Source organism: Canis aureus, chromosome 26 (genome assembly GCF_053574225.1).
Source record: "Canis aureus isolate CA01 chromosome 26, VMU_Caureus_v.1.0, whole genome shotgun sequence".
NCBI lineage: Eukaryota > Metazoa > Chordata > Mammalia > Carnivora > Canidae > Canis > Canis aureus.
Window position 1 is genome coordinate 32,704,492 of NC_135636.1, and position 20,874 is coordinate 32,725,365.

Consider the following 20,874-nt stretch of genomic DNA (forward strand, 5'->3'; position numbering starts at 1 on the left):
GTTCCCAGGCCTGCTCTTTTCACTTGCTGCTATCTAACAGGATTCCAGGGCTTGGCCTTGAGAATAGAGAGCCTCCTTATTGGCAATTTCTAGTGAAGAGAATCTCAGAAAAGGAGGAAGTGTTCCCTCTTACCCTGAAAATTTGGAAAAGCAGACACTCTCTGGAGAGCAGCAGAAAGCTGTTTCAAAGAGCCTATTCCTGGGATGCCTGGGTGATTCAGCAGTTGAGCATCTACCTTCGGCTCAGGGTGTGTTCCTGGGATCCAGGACCGAGTCCCACATCGGACTCCCTGTGGGGAGACTTTTCTCTCTGCCTATGTCTCTGCCTTTCTCTCATGAATAAAAAAATCTTAAAAAAAAAAAAAGCCTGTTCCCTTAAAATATGGGATTCTCATCCTGCTCTGATTTTAGCTGCAAGTGTTATTTGTAACAAAGGACTTTAAAAAAAAAAAAGGTTTATTTATTTGAAAGAGAGAGAAAGCATGAGCAGGAGAGGCAGAGGGAGAGGGAGAGAATCTCAAGCAGACTCCGTGCGCTGAGCCCAGAGCCTGACTTGGGGCTGGATCTGATAACCATGAGGTTATGACCTGAGCCAAAACCAAGAGTTGGATGCCTAACTGATTGAGCCACCCAGACACCCCTGTAACAGAACACTCTTTAAAGTTGTCTGGGTTTTACAGAAATACAATCATGTGCTATAAGAAAAAAGAAATCTTTTAAAAAAGTGATATCTTTAAAATTAAAAAAATTAATCAGTAGCTTTGCTTAATTATATATTGCCCAAGTGATAACATTTCATTTACATTTCTGTTTTAAAAATAAAGGTATAGCCCTTTGTCCATTGTCTGTATTGGCCAGAGGAGCTTTGCAATTTACCTCTTCTTCTTTCTCCTGTCACTATGACTTTAAATTAACAATACACAATACAATGTACAAAATTGTGCATTTGGCTTTGGAATTGTATGTATGTTATTTGCAATTATAAAACAAAGTTTTACTCAAAGTAAGAGCACAATCCTTAAAAATCAAAAGCAAAGTGAAAGAAGTGAACCTAATTATCAGGTTGGTAGCTTACTTACACAGAGGTCTTATTTTAAGTCTTGAATGAGGTGACTTTAATAAGGTGATATTATTTTAAGTGACTTTTTTCACAATAGTGAGGAAAAAAACCAGTAGTTGAATGTACATCTTTCATGGGATATAGTCTAAGAACAAAAAAGGACTGTAAAAACATCTTGCTGTTTCAGCAATTATGGCATTGGTAATGGCTATTCTGAAGATATAAATGTGTGTGTGTGTGTATATATATGCAAATAATTCTGTTAATGTTGCTAGAAACCAGGATTTCCAGCATAAGAGACAAGATATAAAAATATAAAATCAGGGGTGCCTAAGTGGCTCAGTTACACGTCCAACCCTTGATTTTGGCTTAGGTCATGCCAGGGTAGTGAGATCTGTGCATCAGCTCTGTGCTGGGCATGGAGCCTACTTAAGATTCTCTTTCCCACTCCCTCTGCTCCTCACCACGCCCCTCTCCCACTGTGTGCTATTTCTTTGTCTAAATAAAAAATATATATGTATACATATAAAACCAAAAATTAAAAGTTCTGCAATCCTAAATTTGAATCATAAGTATCAGTATGAGCACATGATGTATTTTCTCTCTAAAAGTATTAATTTCTTAGCTGAAATATGATCTGGAAATAATATCCCAGTATCAAGGAACACCCCTAGTGTGGCTTTTTATTAACCATTTCTCATTAAAAGGAACCAGGGCTCTTTGGAGAAATGGCTGCTTCCATCTCTGGGGCAGGAAAGATGAACCTGGCCTACCTTGTTGCATCAGAAAGCAAGGAAACTATCAAAGACTCCCAAAGACTCCTGGGATCATATTGAAAGAAGGAGCCAACTTGAAGTGGCTCCCACTGGCTGAGGAATGAGATCATTGGAGCGTCAGAAAGAACAAAAATGGGGGCACCTGGTGACTCAGTCGATTAGGCATCTGCCTTTGGCTCCGGTCGTGATCCGGCGTCCTGGGATCAAGCCCAGGGTCAGCCTTCCAGCTCGGCAAAGAGTCTGCTGCTCCCTCTCCCTCTGCCGCTCTCCCTGCTCATTCTCTCTCTCTCTTTCTCTCTCTCTCTCTCTCTCTCTCTCTCCCCCTCCCTCTCTTTCTCTCTCTCTCAAATAAAATCTTAAAAAAGAATAAATTAAAAAATTAAGGGTTCAAGCACATCAGATATGAAAATCCATGAATTCATCATTGGTTGCCTTTGGAGAAACCAGCTCATAATTCTGCAAATGATATAAAGTGAAAGAAGTGAGCATTGATTCAGCCTTGTACCAACTGCATCCCATGGTAAACAAATAAATGGTAAGAGAATTCTTCTTTATGGAAGACTTCTAGCTAATCTATGAAGAAAGAATGATAGAATACCATCATTGTCTAACTCCTGACAATGGCAAGAGGCCATGATCACCAACCCCTGCTAAAACCCATTGGGTGAAAAGCTGAAGGTATCTTTATAATGGACGGATATTATGTGCCTTCTGACGTGATGCAATATAACATCTTGAACACCATCCATGAAGTACTCTTACAAAAAATTTTTAATCTGAATCTAGTCAGGCCCCCAGATTTGACTGCCAGTTTCCTGGAAATACTGGGAGCAGAGAAGCATTGTATAAATTAAGGTCCCAACAGGAAGCAGATGGTGAACTCTGATTAGGGAAATTCCAAGCGGGGTTATTTATCCAGGTGAAGGCAGTGTGGAAAGAATTAATGGAATGAGAGGCAGAGAAGCCTTCCCCAGAAGAAAGAAGAATTACCAGAACCTGGAAAGGGAGGGAGTTGTGTCTTGAGAGGAACAGTTACCTTCGGCCAAGAAGCACAGCCAACCCAATGTAGCCTTGCAGGTAAGGGGCCAGGAAAATGATGACTCTGACTTCACTCTTTTCCCTCCTTCCCACTCCCCCCCGGGGCTCCCTATTGGCCAGACCCTGGAGCCAGAGGGTGATGGAACCTGGAGATGCCATCTACGTGGGTCAACCTCCAGGAGCAAAGACCAGCATGGAGAAGAGTGGAAGGAGGACCTGAAGGGGGCAAGTAAGTAAAATTGGTCACAAACATGCTAACACCATGGGGATGCAATCAGCAAAATCCGGAATTCAGAGAACTCTCCAGGACAAACAATCTTCTTCTTCTTTTTTTTAATTCCACCAAATAAATTGCAAAGATGGGGGGAAAAAAAGAGGCTGGGGTGGGGGGAACCTATAAATTAACTTTCCTCCTGCCCCAACAAATAAACTGCAAAGGGGGTAAAAGGAAGACCCGTGAACTAAAAGACACTTGAAACCAAACACAGATACGAAGTTTGGACCTCGTTCAGATCCTGATTGTAATGAATCAACTGTTAAACAAAATAAACTTCTGAAAAAAATCTGGGAAATGTGACCATTGGATATTTGATGATATGAGAATTATTGATAAGTTTTTATTTTCTGATGTACTTGTTATGCCAAGAGAGGGGTGGGGAGGCTTATCGGAGGTACATACTGAAGTATTTGCAGATGAAATGATGTGTCTGGGATTTGCTCCAGAGTAATCAAGTGGGAGGGAGGTACAGAGGAAAAGTTGCCAACTGTTAGGTGGGGAGGAATAGGTACACCGGTTCATTATACCTCTGTCTCTACTTTTGCATGTGTTTGAAGTTTCCCATTTAAAAAATTAGAGTCATAGTACTCTCATCTAGCCTTTTTTTGTTTGTTCTGTAGCAATATGTCTTAGATATTATGCAACCTCACTGCATATGGAGTGGCTTCTCATCTTTGAAAAATGTAGGTGCATATGTGTCTGTCACAAACATGATAAACAACTCCATGAGAATGTGATCTGCATATCCATGACCTAGATATATGCTATTTCCACAAATAGTAGCAGACCATACACAGTATAACATATCTTGGAGATCACACCACATCAATATAAAGAGAACTTCTACATTCTTTTTTTTTCTTTGTTCTTATGTCTTATGGATAAGGCATTCACAAGATTCTGAAAAACCACCCTCCAGTCCTTTGTTTTTTTATAGTAAGAAATGTGAGAAGAATTACAACCATTTTCCTGTAATGGGTGTTTGTCATTTGACTTGTTGGGTGTTTTTTTCATGCAGAATTCTTTATGGTCTCAAATCAAGCAATCTTTTAAAATTGCTTTTTGAGTTTTATCTCATACTTAGAAAAGCCTTACTCTGAGATAATGAAAAAAATCTTATGTTTTCTTTCCATACACTTAATTCTCTTAAACCTTTTATTTAGAAAGATTTTATTTACTTATTTGACAGAGAGAGAGAGGGAGGGAGTGGGAGGGAGAGAGAATCTGAAGCGGACTCTATGCTGAGCGCAGAGTCCAACACGGTGCTGTGCTTGGAATTCCAGGAGATTACGCCGGGAGCTGAAACCAAGAGTCTGAATGCTTAGATGAGCCATCCAGGCACCCCTCTTTTAAATCTTTCTTGTAAAAAAAGTAATGTAAATAATGGCATAAAATTTAAGTGTACAACCTAGTAACGTTATAAAATGAGCCCATGTAATCACGGTGGTCAAGAAACTAAATATTGCTTTTCTGTGTTCCTTCCCCAGAAACCCCCACTATCATCTTTCCTGATTAAAATCTGCTGCTTTACAAACATTATATGGTCTCATTCATTTGGGGGATATAAAAAGTAGTGAAAGGGAATAAAGGGGAAAAGGGAAAAAATGAATGGGAAATATCAGAAAGGGAGACAGAACATGAAAGACTCCTAACTCTGGGAAACGAACTAGGGGTGGTGGAAGGGGAGGTGGGCAGGGGCTGGGGGTGACTGGGTGACGGGCACTGAGGGGGGCACTTGATGGGATGAGCATTGGGTGTTATTCTATATGTTGGCAAATTGAACACCAATAAAAAATAAATTTATATAAAAAAAATCTCCTTTGCCCTGGTAAGAAAGCACTGTACAAATTCCTAGAATATTCCTTTTGGTGTTCTTCATAGTTTTACCACCCAATTCTGCATCCCTGAACACGGTCTTTAAGATCTATCCCTGTTACATGTGATTCTGTATTCATGCCCATTGTTCTGTAGTGTTTTACTGATGCCTGTACCATGATTTATTTATCCATTTGGAATTCATGTTGGTATAGGTTTATGGTAGAGCTCCAGCTGAATTACTTTTCAGATAACTAGCCAGTTGTACCAACAGTATTTATTAAGTAATCCATCTTTTCTCCACTGATTTAAATGCCACCTTTATTATTTATTAAATGACCTTATATTTTTTGGTCTAGTTCCAGACTCACTCATCTGCTCTATTCATCTCTCTGCCTATTTCTGAATTCATAATGAACTATTACTCTCACTTTGTTATACACTTTCAAATGCAGCAGAGTCTGTCTCTCCAGAGTTCTCTCTCTTTCTTTTTTTAATGACTTATTTTTTCATATTCCTGCATGCTCCTTGGAATCAGTGAAGTTCTAGAATAATCCTGTTGGAATATTTGTTTGCATCCCATTAAAATAATGGATTAAACAATGAAAGATGGGATCTTTTCTTTATTGAATCTTCTAGCCCCAAATGGAAAAGTGCCTTTTTCCTTTATTCAGGTCTTCATGTCACACAATAGACTTCAGAAGTTTTATTCATGTATTTCCTGCACATTTTTTTTGTGAGGTAAAACTCATTCATTCAAACATTTGAGTAGTATTCCATGATGTTTCATGATTTGTTTATTTATTTAGCCCACTTCTGGTGGCATTTGAATAGATCTGTTTCTAAATTTATTCTGTTACAAATAATGCTGCAGTAAATATCCTTGCACATAGCACAGGCGTATTTGGAAAGGATTTACTCTGTAAGCAAAATTGCTAGACCAAAGGATGTAATTTTTTTTTGGACCACAGGATATTTTAAATGTTGGCAGATATTATAAAATTACTGTCCAAAATGATACCAATTTACACTCTTTCTATAGGTATCCACCCATTTTCCACACTTTGATAGTCATCCTGCATATTTACAACTTTAAAATCCTTTTCTAGTGTTCAGGAAATTATATTTCATTGTGGTTTTAATGAATACTTCTTTGATTTCTGGTCATTTGTATTTCTTCTGAGCATTCCCCATTCATATCCTTTACCTGGTTTGACAGGGATATACATCTTTTTCATATGGATTTTGTGTATTCTTTTTATTTTGCGTGTATACCTTTTATTTTATTAAAGTATGAAACGTTTAGTTCTTCTTCACCATCTGGCATTATAGTTTCCTAATTTTCTCCATAAAGAGCTTATGCAGGTTTTTTATTCTGAGACACCTCTTAGGTTTTATTGCTATTGTAAATGGCATCTTTTTTAAGAGGATATTTTCTAGTTGTTTGTTGCTGGTTTATAGCAGCAGCATTGATTTGTATCACTCATGTCTGTTTAGTGATACTATATCTCACAGTCCCGAAGAGCTCTCTTACTAGTAGCATGACCTGTATGAGGATCTGTTGGATTTTTAAATGTAGAAAATCATAGACATTTTTAGTGTCATGTTGTCAACAAGTAATTAAGCAAGTCTTGCAAGGTCTTAGAATCCAGAAAGTGGGGAGAGGGACACGGAACTGCGGAGGCTGGAGGAAAGTGTGAAAGCAGGACAAGGAATAATTTGTCAAGAGGGACAGAGGAGCTGGGCAGACCAGGAAGCCTGGAGGTGTGTGGGGAACGGAGGGTGGAGAAATGAGGGTTTGTGTAAGTGTTTCCAGCAATTGTGTTTCTGTATTCCCTTCATGATGTTTGCAAAATAAAAGTTATTTGTAACATTTTTGGGAAACTGTACCATGCTGCCTGACTACAGCAATGTTATGAGACGGGATGTTTGAATCCTGGCTCATACCTTCTGTGGACTTGCACAGAGCAAGCGTGAGCAAAGGAACTAAAGAAGAAAGAAAACAGGAAGAATGCTCTATTAACATAATAGAATAAACAGCTGGGCTGCAAACATGCAACACTGGCCATTCTAATGAAAGAATAGTATGCTATCCTGAAAAAAGAATACAGTGATAAACATATATCAAATAAAGTTAAAAATCTATAAAGTCCTTGATATTAAGTCGAGGATGATAGAGAAAAGGTAAAATAATAATAATAATACATTTATTATTATATTTACTATTCTATTTTGTATTTTATTATTCTATTTGGTTATTAATTTTTATTACTATTATGCTGTTGTAGCTTTCTAGATGGACAGATCTTGGTTGGAATTCTGGGTCCTCCACTCACAAGCGGTGTGAACTTGGGCAAGGAAAGGCAATCCCTGAGATTGAGGTCAGCTGAGAGGGCAAACGTGGGACAAAAGCCCGTGCACTGGCTCAGGACCGTGGGAAATCCAGGCCCTTGCGGGGATTCCTGAGACAGGTCCGTGGCTGGGTCATTCTCTGCCTGTGATCACTCATCCTTATGTCAGCTCTGGTTCTGTGCACCAGGTGGCAGGGTTCCAAGAGAGCCAGGCTTATGCACACCTGCCTGTGGAGCTCCTGTTTGCATCACCTTTGCTGATGATGTCCCAGGGGCCACAGCAAGTTACTCAGACAACTCCCAAGTCCCTGTGGGAGGGGACCAACAAAAGCATGGATATTGAGAAGTGTGGTTCATGGGGGACCGTTAATGTGATCACATTGCAATAGAACAGACAATGTCATTTGCAAGACACGCTGGGCTTTCAGCCCCTGCTCACAAACTCAAGTGAGACCTTCCCTGGAGCAGCCAGATCATAAGCAGGTAAGGCCAGCAGGTGGGACCAGAACAGCTGCTATCCAAATTATTGCAGGGGACTGTTGCTTTGATAGGAGGGTTGAGCCAGGGTGAGGGCAGCACAGAGGAGGCCAACAGAGGCCCAGTAGGGCAAAAGGTGGCAAACACAGGCTCTGGAACAGGCAGACCTGAGTTCAAGTCTTGACTTTGCCATTTGCTTGTTCATAGCTCTGGGCTAGTAACTTCCTCATTTTGGCTTCTTCATCTGGAGAACTGACCTCACGGGTGGTTCTACGAATTAAGTGAGATCAGTAGAACTTAGCTTGCACAAAGAAGTGGTCCATGAATGGCAGTTATTGTGGCCAGTGTGGCAAGGGTGATGGTGAATGGAATGATGGTCAGTGATGGCCAGGGACAGAGGTCAGGAATGCTCTGGATGAGCATTGAGCTCTGGACAGGTGAATGAGAGTGGTCTATTAGAGCAGGGCAGGTAAAGGCATCCCAGGCAGATGGAACAACATGTTCAAAGGCACGGGGCTAGGATGAGTCCGATGGGCTTAACAAACTGTAATGCCGTTGGATTAACTGGAGGAGGGGAGGCATGCAGATTGTGTTTTCCCAAGATGGCTATAGGACTCTGTTCCATCCCGAATGCTCTTCTGACAGTGTGGCTGTTGTGGGCTGAATTGAGTCCCTCCAATTCATATTTTGAAGCCCTAACCCTAGTACATCAGGATGTGGAAAAGAAGTCTTTAAAAAGGTGATTAGGGATCCCTGGGTGGCTCAGTGGTTTAGCATCTGCCTTTGGCCCAGGGTATGATCCTGGAGTCCCGGGATTGAGTCCCACATCGGGCTCCCTGAATGGAGCCTGCTTCTCCTTCTGCCTGTGTCTCTGCCTCTCTCTCTCTCTCATAAATAAATAAATAAATAAATAAATAAATAATAAAGTAAATAAGTAAATAAAATCTTTCAAAAAATAAAATAAAAAATAAAAAGTAATAAAAATAAAAAATAAAAGTAAAGGTGATTAAGTTAAGATAAGGCTGTTAATGTGATCCAGTCTGACTGGTGTGCTTATAAGAAGAGGAAATTTGGACACACAAAGACCCAGGGGTGGGCACACAGAGGGAAGACCAGGTGAGAACAGAGCAAGATGCTCTGTTGCCACGAGAAGCCTCAGGAGAAACCAAACCTACTGATACCTTGATTTTGGACTTTTAGCCTCCAGAACACTGGGAAATACATTTTTATTGTTTAAGCCACTCAGTCTGTGGTATATTGTTATGGTAGCCCTAACAAATTACTATAGAGACCTTGACATTCCTCCCATCCAGTGAAGGTCCATGTTCTCTCCCCTTGAAGCTGGGTGGAAACATTCATCCTTGAGGCAAGCTGCCATGCTGTCAGGAAGCCCAAGCTCACATGGAAGAACCACATGGAGAGACTCTATGTAGACCTGTTGACCACCTAGCTGAGGTCCCAGCTGACACCCAGCACCAGTCAGCACACACGTGAGTGAAGACACCTCCAGATGATTCCAGCTCCCAGCTGTTGAGTCACCCCCAACCCTGAGCCTTTCCCACTGATGTTCCAGATAGGTGGAACAGAGACAAGCAGGCCTTCCTGTGCCCTTTCCAAATTTGGGACCTACAGAATTCATAAGCATAGTTAAATGATTGTTTACCTCACTACGTTTTTGGGTAGTTTGTTCAACAGCACCATTAATTCCCAAACACACTTCTAGAGCAGGTCCAGGAGCCTGGCTGCCTCACATAAAGGCAAATACCCTCTCGCTCCATCCTGTGCACTCCCCAGCCTTGATGCAGAGCTGGTGCTGCCACCTGGTGGCCAATGGAAAGAATGCGAGACCCACTATTCTCTTTTTTTTTTTTCTTGGATTTATCTATTTGAAATTTTACTTAGTTCACATACAGTGCAATATTGGTTTCTGAAGCAGAATTCAGTGATTCATCACTTACATTCAACACCCAGTGCTCATCACAACAAGTGTCCTCTTTTTTTTTTAAGGATTTTATTTATTTATTCATGAGAGACAGAGAGAGAGAGAGAGAGAGAGAGGCAGAGACACAGGCAGAGGGAGAAGCAGACTCCATGCAGGGAGCCCGACGTGGGACTCGATCCAGGGTCTCCAGGATCACGCCCTGGGCTGCAGGCAGCGCTAAACCGCTAAGACACTTGGGCTGCCCTAAGTGTCCTCTTTAATACCCATCTCCCACCCACCTCCCTCTAGAACTCCTCAGTTTATTCTCTATCTTTAAGGGTTTCTTGGAGGTGCCTGGTGGCTCAGTCAGTTAAGCATCTGACTCTTGATTTCAGCTCAGGTCTTGGTCTTGGGGTTGTGAGTTCAAGCCACCTATTGGTCTCCATACCCAGTGTGGAGTCTACTTAAAAAAACAACAACAACAGTCTTTTATGACTTGTTTCCCTCTCTCCTTTTTTTCTTTTCCCTTCCCATATGTTCATCTGTTTTCTTTCTTAAATTCCACATATGAGTGAGATCATATGGTATTTTTATTTCTCTGACTTATTTCACTTAGTGTAATACACTCTAGCTCCATCCACATCATTGCAAATGGTGAGATTACATTCTTCTTGGCTGAGTAAGATTCTATTGTATATATATTCCACATCTTTTTTATGCATTCGTTGTCCAGTGGACATTTGGGCTCTCTCCATGGTTTGGCTATTGCTGATAATGCTCCCTTTCTTTTTAAGAGAAGCTTATTCTCATTCATTTTTTCATTCCACAGACATTCGAAATCCCTGATGGTGGTGGGTCAAGTGTGGTTTTAAAAAGCATAATCTAACATTACTGGCTCTTGTATGCTCTTGTCTTTGGTCATGAGATTTCATTTACAAGTCCTCAATCCCTTAAACTTTCTTCTAAAACCCAAAATTCTCTGAAAACTGAAAGGTTTTCATCAGTTTACAAAAGCTTGCTCAGTAGCTAGACCTAATCTGAACTGACATAAGGCTATGTTTCCTCTCTCATTAACATGTGAAATGTGGACATACTAGTGTTTGAATATGGGGTGATGTCCTAGACTCCTCTAGAGGTATTACATAATAGGGAGCACTGGTTCTCAAACTGTGGGCCCCAGGCCAGCAACATCAGTGTCCACTGGGAACTTGTCAAACATGGAAATTCTCAGGCCCCACCCAGACCTGCTGAATCAACAATTATGGGATGGAGTGTAGCTATCTGAGCTTTAACGATCCCTATTGGTGATTCTGGTTCATATTTAAATATGAGAATCACTGATACAAAGTATATGCATCACATTGCATTTATAAAACCCCAAAGCCTGAATTCCAAAGCACATTTGGTACCCATGGTTTCAGATAAGAGATTCCTTGCAGATTGTATTTTGAAATTTCTTTTTTTTTAAAGATTTTATTTATTTATTCATGTCAGACACACACACACACACACACACACACACACACACACAGAGAGAGAGAGAGAGAGAGAGGCAGAGACATAAGCAGGCTCCATGCAGGGAGCCCGACGTGGGACTTGATCCTGGGTCTCCAGGATCACACCCTGGGCTGAAGGCGACGCTAAACCACTGAGCCACCAGGGCTGCCCTGTATTTTGAAATTTCAAGTCACTTTAAAGGAAGCCGGGAGATTTTTATATTTAAGGCAGTGGGGGGTGCCTGGGTGGCTCAGTCGGTTATATGTCTGCTTTTGTTTGGCTCAGGTCTTGATCTCTGGGTTCTAGGATCAAGCCCCACTCTGGCTTCCTGCTCAGTGGGCTGTCTGCTTCTCCCTCTCCCTCTGCTCCTCCCCACCCTGTTTGTACTCTCTCTCAAATAAATTTTTAAAATCTTAAAAAAAAAAAAAAAAAAGAGGGCAGTGTTTCCTTGTAGGCATTGAGAAAGGGTGATTAATAATAATTATAGCTAACTTTTCCTGAGTGTTTATAACCTACCAGACATTGTGCCAAGTGCCTACACTCACCAAGTCCACACAATGAGCTTGGAAAGTAGGCATTTTTACATTCCCATTTTATGAATGGGAAGATTGAGGCCAGGGGAGTGAGCAATCACTAAAGCATGGGGAGGGCCACCAACAGGAGTCAGAGCCTTCAGTGGAGGGACACAGCCAACTCACATGGCCTTATTTCTTCAGCACTCTGAATCCTACTGGCACCTCCCGTTGGCTACACTCCACAGGAAGCCAGAGGACAAACAAGGGAATCGCTATAGCGTAACCTACAGTGGTACAGAGCAGGGTAAAGATGGAGAATAGGTCTGGAGGGGCCATGTTTTATGTTTCCAGAGCATGTGTATGTGTCCTAACTAGATGCTACCATGTTTTTAAATATAAAAGTATCACATTGCAAGTATTCATTGCAACTCGCTTTTTTCTCCTCACATTTTGTTTTCCAGATTTATGTATGTTGATACAGGTAGCTTTATTTTAGTTCATTTTCTCTGCTGGTTAGCATTCCATCAGAGTAAAATAGCTTCACTTATTGGTATAAATTTACCTATTGGTAGATATTTAGAATGTTGCCCATCTTTTGCTCTTACAAATAAAACTACAATAAATATTCTTAGACTTTCTTTCCTACATAAGTGAGAGTCTCTCTCCAGGCCAGATGCTCCTAAAAGTGGAGTTGCTGGGTCACAGGACATGGATATGGACACGCATACCCGACGTTTCCAAACAGTGCTAAATTTATCTTCAAAGTGGCTGTACCAGTGTTTGGTTCCCCCAACTCCAAGAGGTTCCTGTCACATCCCTGGCCTGTCCCTCATTTGAAGGGACTTTCTTTGTCTTTCTGACAGCTATCAAACTTTTCTCTCCTGGATGTTTTACTTATATTGCCCCAATAATTCAAAATGAGGACCTCTCCAACCAATCTCTTTTGTGGGGATAAGCATTTTGCCTTCTCATGCTATACCTCTTCATCTTCCAAGCCTAGATTTCTAGAATTCCAAAAGGCCTTTCCTCTCTCATCTGAGACAGTAACACATGAAAAGCGCTTTGGATTTCTGGTAGCCTCTCGGGGCTGTGGGCATTATCACTGGAGACTGGAGAATGACTTTTGTTCGCTCTGTGTGGTATCTGTCCTTCCCCAGAGGCAAAGAGTGACAGCAGCCTGATGGGCATAGAGCTGAGGGCAACAGTGGTAGCCACAATACACAAACATCATGGGGAAGAAAATGTAAACCTGTCTACTTTCCAAAATATTGCCACATTTCCTAGAGCTGTTCATTGAACCATTGGGCGTGCTGGGACTGGTGATATGTTATCCATAAACCCTTCTAACATCTTGTAAAGTAGGGTCACTTCATCCATTCAACAGACCCTTCTTGTGCTCCTCCTAAGGGCCAGGCTTTGTTAGGCCCTGGGAATTCAGTGACATACAAAACAGACCTGGTCCCTGCTTGGTGGTGGTGCTCATCATCTGTATCAGTTTGTCAGGCCTGCTGTGACCAAAGACCCACACTGGGGTGGAGGGGGGGTGTCTTAAATAACAGAAACTCGTTTTCTCACAGTTCTGGGGGATGGAAGATCAAGATCAAGATGTCCACAACGTCGGTTCTTCGGAGGCCTCTTGGGCTTGCAGCTGGCTGTCTTCTCCCTGTGTCCTTGCAGTGTTTTCTGTCTTTAATCTCTTTCTCTGAGGACCCGCTGAATTCAATGAGAGCTTGCCCCTATGACCTCATTTACGTTCATTACCTCTTTAAAGATCCTAACTCCAAATGACCTATCTCCATTCTGAGGTCCTGAGGGTGAGGAATGCAACATATATGAATGGAAGTGGGATGGGAACAGAATTCAGCCCTTAACACTCTCTGAATGGGAGAAGCAGGCATTAATCCTACTGTTACAAAGATATGGAAGATTATAGTTGTGTTCCCCAGGGAGCCAGGAGAGTCAGTACCAGGAGATTTGGCTGAAAGGCTTCTAGGAAGCCTTCACTGAGCAAGTGACCTTTGGGCTGAGACCTGAAAGAAGAGTGGGAGTTCGGCAGGGAAAGAGGGAACAGGAGGTCAAGCAGAGGGAACAAGATGTACCAAGATGGCAGTACCCTGCAGGGCATTGGGGAAATGGAAAGGTAGCCAGATTGTTGGAGGGAGCACCCCTAAGGATGGTGAAGCTTTGCATCAGCTAACAATCACCTGGGCACCCCTTAACGACACAGATCCTATGCCTACTGAATCTGAATCACCAAGGGAGGGGGCTCAGGAACCTGCATTCTTTCCCACTGCCCAGGTTTTTTTTATTTTGAAAAGTATCAAACTTTCAGAGAAATGGAAAGCAAAGTACAAGGAACACTTGGATGGCCTTCACCTCGATTCACCAATGCTGAACATTTTGGCACATTTCTTCCTTTCTTTCTTCCTCATTCGCCCTCTGCTCTGCAGGAATCCCCTAAGGATGAGGAAAGGACCTTTCCTCCATGCCACAATACCGTGACCCCATCTCAGAGTATTAACATTGATTCAGTAATGGCATCTAATAGACAAACAAGACTTAAATTCTCAATGGTCTGCAAAATTTCTTTTATAGCTCTTTACTTGTTTAATCCAGGATCCAATCAAGGTCCACACTTTTTTTTTTTAAGATTTTATTTATTTATTTATTTATTTATTTATTTATTTATTTATTTATCAGAGTGAGAGAGAGAGCACAAGCAGGGGGAGCAGCCTCCTTGCTGAGGAGGGAGCTTGAACCCCTGGGGCTCAATCCCAGGACTGTGGGATCACAATCTGACCCAAAGGCAGATGTTTAACTGACTGAACAACCCAGGTGCCCCAAGGTCCATGCTTTATATATATTTTTTGTTATATCCCTTTAATCTCTTTTAATCTAGAATAACTCCCCACCTTTAAAAAAAAAAAAACGTTAACTTTTTAAAAGAGAGCCTAGGCTCATGGAATGCCCCACATTCTAGATTTATCTCAATTTTCCTCATGATTAAAATCAGGTTAAGTATTTTTGGCAAAAATATGACATAGATGATGTAGAGCACATCATATTACATCACATCAGGGTATGCACACAATGTCAGGTTGTCTCATTCTTGATGGTGCTGAGTTTGATCATTTGGCTAAGATGGGGACTTCTGGATCTCTCCCTTGTAAAGGTACATGTTCACCTCTTTAATCAGTACATAATTTGGGACATGATCGTTTTAACCACATGAATATTCTGTTATCCTGCAACTTTTTACTCAGTAGCTCTAGCATCTGTTTATGAACCTTCCCTCTTCAATTATGTTACTATATTGGTGACTACACAGTGGGACCTGCATTTTTAATAAGTGCCCCAGGTGATTCTTTTACTCAGGAAATGTGGTAAACCCTGCTTAAGGCAAGGTAAGAGATACTGGAGATGAGATGTCACCATCCTGGCAGTTGGAGGCATTAGCTAAGATCTATTGTTCTTTAGAAACAGTTAAAATGCATATCCTGAAGCCCTATACTACACCAAAGAATGAAGAAGGGGTGCAAAAGACAGACCTGAGAAGCAGCACTTTAGGGGATCCCTGGGTGGCACAGCGGTTTGGCGCCTGCCTTTGGCCCAGGGCGCGATCCTGGAGACCCGGGATCGAATCCCACATCGGGCTACCGGGGCATGGAGCCTCCTTCTCCCTCTGCCTGTGTCTCTGCCTCTCTCTCTGTGTGTGACTATCATAAATAAATAAAAATTAAAAAAAAAAAAAGAGAAGCAGCACTTTAACATCCTCTTCTTCCCCTTCCCCTGGGTTAATTCAGTGCTTCCCAAACTTTGAGAAACACAGACTTAGGGGGTGAGCCTTAGCCTGGCTGCAACACTGCATTTTGAACTCACCTGGGGAGTTTTTGTGATCTGTGTGAACATGTGTGTGTTTAAATGTAGGAGCCCCACTGCCAGAATCTGATTCAGATGGCTTGGGGTAGAGCCTGGGCATCTACCTTTTCCAGAGCTCCCCCCGTGATTCCAACATACTGCCAGGTTGAAAGCCATTGGGTTCCAAGGATTCTCTAAACTGAATATAAAAATGAAAACCCATCTAACCCCTCTCTTAGTCACCCTGAAACTCACAGTGTCACAGGCCTGAGCTCACCTGCTAGCAGAAAACATCTGGCACTCCCTCCACACCTCTATTGGGCTCCCGCTATGTGCAAACATTTCTGACTGTGCTCTTTGGGAAGCTTACAAAACAGGTCAAAGATAGGTCATTTCCCTCAAAAGCATGAGGACGTGGGAAAAAATACACAAACACATGCAAGTATTGTACAAAAGGAGTTTGACAGACCAGGAAACTGACACTCTGGAAGGGGAAATGACCACCCAGCAAGTTCATGGTGGAGCCAGGACTCTTACCCAGCATGCCCTTCTACCACTCTGGCTCATTTTCCTCTGAGCCTGTGCTGCCTTCTCTGCACTTCTTGCACCTCTTGCACTTCTGTTGGTTGGGCCTGGCTCGCAGTCAACACTTTCACCAGCCACCTAGCAAGGCTCAACTGGGGGCCAGGCATCAGACTCAGTATTTGTTAAATGAATGTAGCCAGCCCAACACCTGCCCTCTGGCTGGCATTAAGAACCAGGGGCTCAGATAACCTTGAAAATGAATCCCTTTGAGCTTATTAGTTCATTTTCCCACAGACTCAGGAATCTCTGTCTCTTTCCTCTCCTGGAATCCTTACTTCACGTCAAAGCAACTATATAATGCACCCCAGTTCTACCTTCTGTGTAATTTATATGTAACTATGAGTTCACTTGAGCACAGTTGACTAACCAAAATTATTGTAGATATTTAATTCTGTGTTTGTAGAAACACCAATTTTGCAGATTTTATATGTTGGAGCCAATCCACTTAGTTTTGGGTCCTCCAACATTTGCAGTCTATTAGAATGCTCATTGGCCTTGGAATGTACCCTAAAGTCTCACAGACTGTAGGTGAGCTCAAGATAAAGGGTAGGCCTTTCCTACCTGGGGACAGGAGATAAGCTTGGAGGACATAGTCAGGGTTGCTTTCAAAGGATCAGCTAAACCACAGTTTAGCTTCTTTTTGTGAAAACTTTAATGTGATACAATTCATATACCATACAATCCACCCACTTGAAGTGTACGATTCAGTAGATTCTGGTATATTCATCGTCAGGCAACCGATCACCACATCAGTTTTAAAACATTTTCATCACCCCAAAAGGAATCCTTTATCAATCATGCTACACTTGCTCCCAAACCCTGTCCCAACTCCTAACAACCACTGATATACTTTCTGTCTCTAGATATTTGTCTGTTCTGGACATTTCATACCAGTGGAATCATACAATATGTGGTCTGTGTCTGGCTTCTTTCACGTAGCACAGTGTTTTCCAGGTTTCTCCATGCTGTGGCATGGGTCAGTATTCCATTCCTTTGGATGGCCAAATAACATGGTATTGTGTGAATATACCACATTTTATTTATCCATTCATCATTTGATAGACATTTGGGTTGTTTCCACTTTGGGGCTTGTATGAAGAACTCTACTGTGAAGGCTTGTGTACAAGTTTGTGTGGATGTGTACTTTTATTTCTTTTGGGTACGTACCTACCAGTGGAATTTCTGGATCATCTGGCAGTGCTGTGTTTAACATTGTGAGGAACTGGCAGACTGTTTTTATTTTATTTTATTTATTTTTATTTTTATTTTTATTTTTTTTTTTTGACGGCAGACTGTTTTTTTTTTTTTTGACGGCAGACTGTTTTTAAAAGCAACTACACCATTTTACATTTCCACCAGTGATGTATGAAGTTTCTCATTTCTTCACATCATTGCCAACACTTGTTATTGCCTTTTTGATTATAGCCATCCTGTTAAGTTTGAAGCTGTACCTCATTGTGGTTTTGATTTGCATTTCCTTAATGGCTAATGATGTTGAGTATCTCCTCATGTACTTACTGGCCATTTATGTATCTTCTTTGGAGAAATATCTATTTAGATTCTTTGTCAATTTCTTAATTGAGTTATCTGCCTTCTTATTGCGTTGTAAGAGTTTCTTATATATTCTGTGTATAGGACCTTAACAGATACATGATTTGCAAATATTTCCTCCCATCTTGTGGGTTATTAGTTTGCTTGGGCTGCTGTAACAAAAATACTACATTCTGCGTGGCTTAAAGAACAGAAATTTCTTTCTCACAGTCCTATAGGCTAGAAGTCCAAGATTAAGGTGTCTGCCAATTTGGTTTCTTCCAAAGTTTCTCTCCTTGTTTTGTAGATAGCCATCTCCTCCATGTGTCTTCACAGGGTCTTCCCTCTATGAATATATCCCATATGTCTTTTCCTCCTCTTATAAGGATACTAGTCATACTAGATTCAGGCCCCACCCTAAGGGCCTTGGTTTAACTTAATCACCTCTTTAGAGAACTTATTTCCAAATACAGTTACATTCTAAAAAAAAAAAAAAACAAAACAAAAAAACAAATACAGTTACATTCTGAGGTACTGGGGGTTGGGACTTCCACATGTGAATTTGTAGGGGGAGGGATACATTCAGCCCATTAACAGTTATCTTTTCACTTTCTTGATGGTGTCCCAACTTTTGTAGCGCAAAAGTTTTGTGTTTTTTTTTTATTTTGATCAAGTCTGACTTATCTATTTTTTTCTGCGTTGCTTGGGGTTTAGGTGCCATATCTAAGAAACCATTGATTAATCCATGGTCACAACTCAAGCTGATCTTTTCTCTTTTCTTCTGTTAAGACTTTATTTATTTATTTGAGAGAGGGAGAGAGCAGAGTGTGAGAGAGCATGAGCAGGGGAAGTGGCAGAGGGAGAGGGAGAAGCTGGCTCCTCACTAAACAGGGACTCGACTTGGGGCTCGATTCCAAGACCATGGGATCATGACTTGAGCTGAAGGCAGATGCTTAACCAAATGAGCCACCCAGATGTCCCACAATTCATGCTATATTTTCTTATGAGTGTTTCACAGTTTTAACTCTGACATGGCAGTCTGGTCTGTTTTGAGTTAATTTCTGTAGTGGTGTGAGGTAGGGATCCTACCTCATTCTTTTGCATGTGGACATCCATTTGTCCCAGCACCATTTGTTGAAAAGACTTTTGTTCCTCATTAAGTTGTGTTCTCATTCTTGTTAAAAACCAATTAATTGTAAGTGTAAGGGTTTATATCTGCACTCTCAGTTTTATTCCATTGATCAGTGTATCTGTCCTTATACCCATACTGCTCTGTCTTGAGCAGTCAAGACAGCTGCTCTGTCTGTAGCTGTGCAGTAAGTTTTAAAATCTGGAAGTGTGAGTCCTCCACCTTATTCGAAATGCACTTGAACTTTTGGTATCAAATATGGGGAGAGGTGTGAATGAACAGTACAGCATGGGGATTTGGGCCCATCCTCAAGGCTTCATGTCAGGAACACAAGCTCCAAGTTTGACACCTGCCTTGGAGAGATGGATTCCCGCCCTCTCAGCCCACAGTTCCTCATGACAAATTGAAGAAAGCATTCTGCAGAGAACAATGATCCCCTCGGGTTATTTTAAACATCACTTTATGTCTTCCCTACCTGCTCTGTTCCCTAATTGCTCTCACTGAAGCAGTGTCATTCACAGCTGGATTATTAATGAACTAAGAGGGAGCCCAGAGAGTGAATGAGGGAGGGGGCTTTCAGAGGATTTGGGGGGCCTGAGGGCCTGGGACAGGGCCAGCCCTGAGGTTTTCACTTCCCCAAGAAAGGCTACTGAGTTTCCTTAGCCAACAGGAAATCACTGAACTCAGGTTATACTGCCCACCTCAAAAGAACATTGCAAGTGTGTAATGACCCAGAGGAATTCTTCAAACCAGACTGCTGGGAGTTGAAATAACTGTGCACCACCCCAAAACTCCCTAAACTTAAACCTTGTCTGCACACCCACTGGCTGGCCCTGGGCTGCCTAGGGCTCTAAGCTGAGGCTGAGAAAGCTCAGGAAACAAGGCCCTTTGTGGAGAAGAGAATTCTATTGTTTTAAAGCCAGTGTTCAGGGAGTGTGGATTCCAGAGAATGTTTTGGTATGGGTTTTTTCCCTTTGTTAACTTTCTCTTCTCTTCCTGGGGGGTGGGAAGAGGAGTAGGGCCCTCTCCACAGCAACTTAAAAATAGTTAAATCCATTGTCCTGTTAAAACAAAACAAAACAAAACAAAACAAAACAAAACAAAACAAAACAAAAAAGAAGATGGTGTTCAGAGGGCTGTCTGGGGCCTTCAGCCCAGGAAAGAGGCTCCAGCTCAAGGACAGAAGCCACCTCGGAGTGTTTTGCCTTTCATTTTTACCATCACATCGCCCCTGCCGGCATCCTGCACACCTCAGACAGTGACAGACGTCAGCAGAGGTACGACCGCTTTCTTCCTCTTGAGCTTCACTTCCTTTCTTTTCAGAAAGAGGAAATGATAGGAGGCCACGCTGCAAACCACAGCCCCCAAGCTCCCTCTAATCTCTCCCCTCTCTCCTGCTGGGGAACCTGCCCTCCCGCAAACCTGTCCCCAGGGCAAGGCCTCGTCGGGTTCCCTGACGGCCAAGGAAGCCTTCAGATTCAGGCTGCGCAGGCCGTGGAGGCAGGAGAACGGACTTTCTGGCACGGGCACTAATTGTGTGCGACCCGGGCAGGTACTGTCCCCTCTGGGCTTCACGAGGCCCTTCCGTTGAATGGGAGCAAGAAGACAGCCCCGGGCTTCCTCCTTGCGTGCTGGGGGGCAGCGAGGGGGGGCCCACGTGGAGGGGGAGCCCGGCGGGGAGCCCGGCCGCGTCCCTCGGGGGCCCCTCCGCCCGGGGCGCGGGCACCGGGGCTGGCTCCGGCTGCGCGTGCCCACCCGCCTCCCGCGAGCGTGCGCCCCGCCCACGGGGAGGAGCCGAGGGGCGGCGCCGGGGCTGGCGGCCGGGCTCAGCCGGCTTCTGTCGCCGCTCGGGCAGCTGCGGCTCGGCTCGGGGACCGACCGGCGGAGCCAGGGCCGGAGCCGCTCGGGGCCGGGCCAGGGCGAGCCGGTGAGTTCCCCGGCGGCGCCGCCCCTCCCCGGCTGGAGCCGGCGGGAAGGGGTCCCGGGCGCGGAGGTCTGGCGGGGGCGATGGGGCGCGTGGGCCGGGGGCGGGGGGAGGGGGCCCC

At 42.9% G+C, this 20,874-nt stretch overlaps 2 protein-coding genes across 3 annotated transcripts in view; both read left to right on the top strand.

Annotated features, from left to right (window-relative positions):
* The window catches only part of ACTR5 (actin related protein 5), a 36,896-nt gene extending 32,209 nt beyond the window's left edge, over nt 1–4,687 (top strand). The window contains exon 10 of the mRNA XM_077873155.1: nt 2,995–4,687. Within this exon, the coding sequence (XP_077729281.1) occupies nt 2,995–3,014 (20 nt within the window). The 3' untranslated portion in view covers nt 3,015–4,687. The remainder of the gene's footprint in view (nt 1–2,994) is intronic.
* A 15,957-nt stretch (nt 4,688–20,644) lies between these two features.
* PPP1R16B (protein phosphatase 1 regulatory subunit 16B) overlaps nt 20,645–20,874 on the top strand; it is a 93,235-nt gene continuing 93,005 nt past the window's right edge. Inside the window, exon 1 of one of the 2 annotated variants that reach the window (XM_077873157.1) lies at nt 20,645–20,756. The gene's annotated coding sequence lies outside the window, so the exon portion shown is untranslated. The remainder of the gene's footprint in view (nt 20,757–20,874) is intronic. The other variant, XM_077873156.1, reaches the window with a different exon arrangement.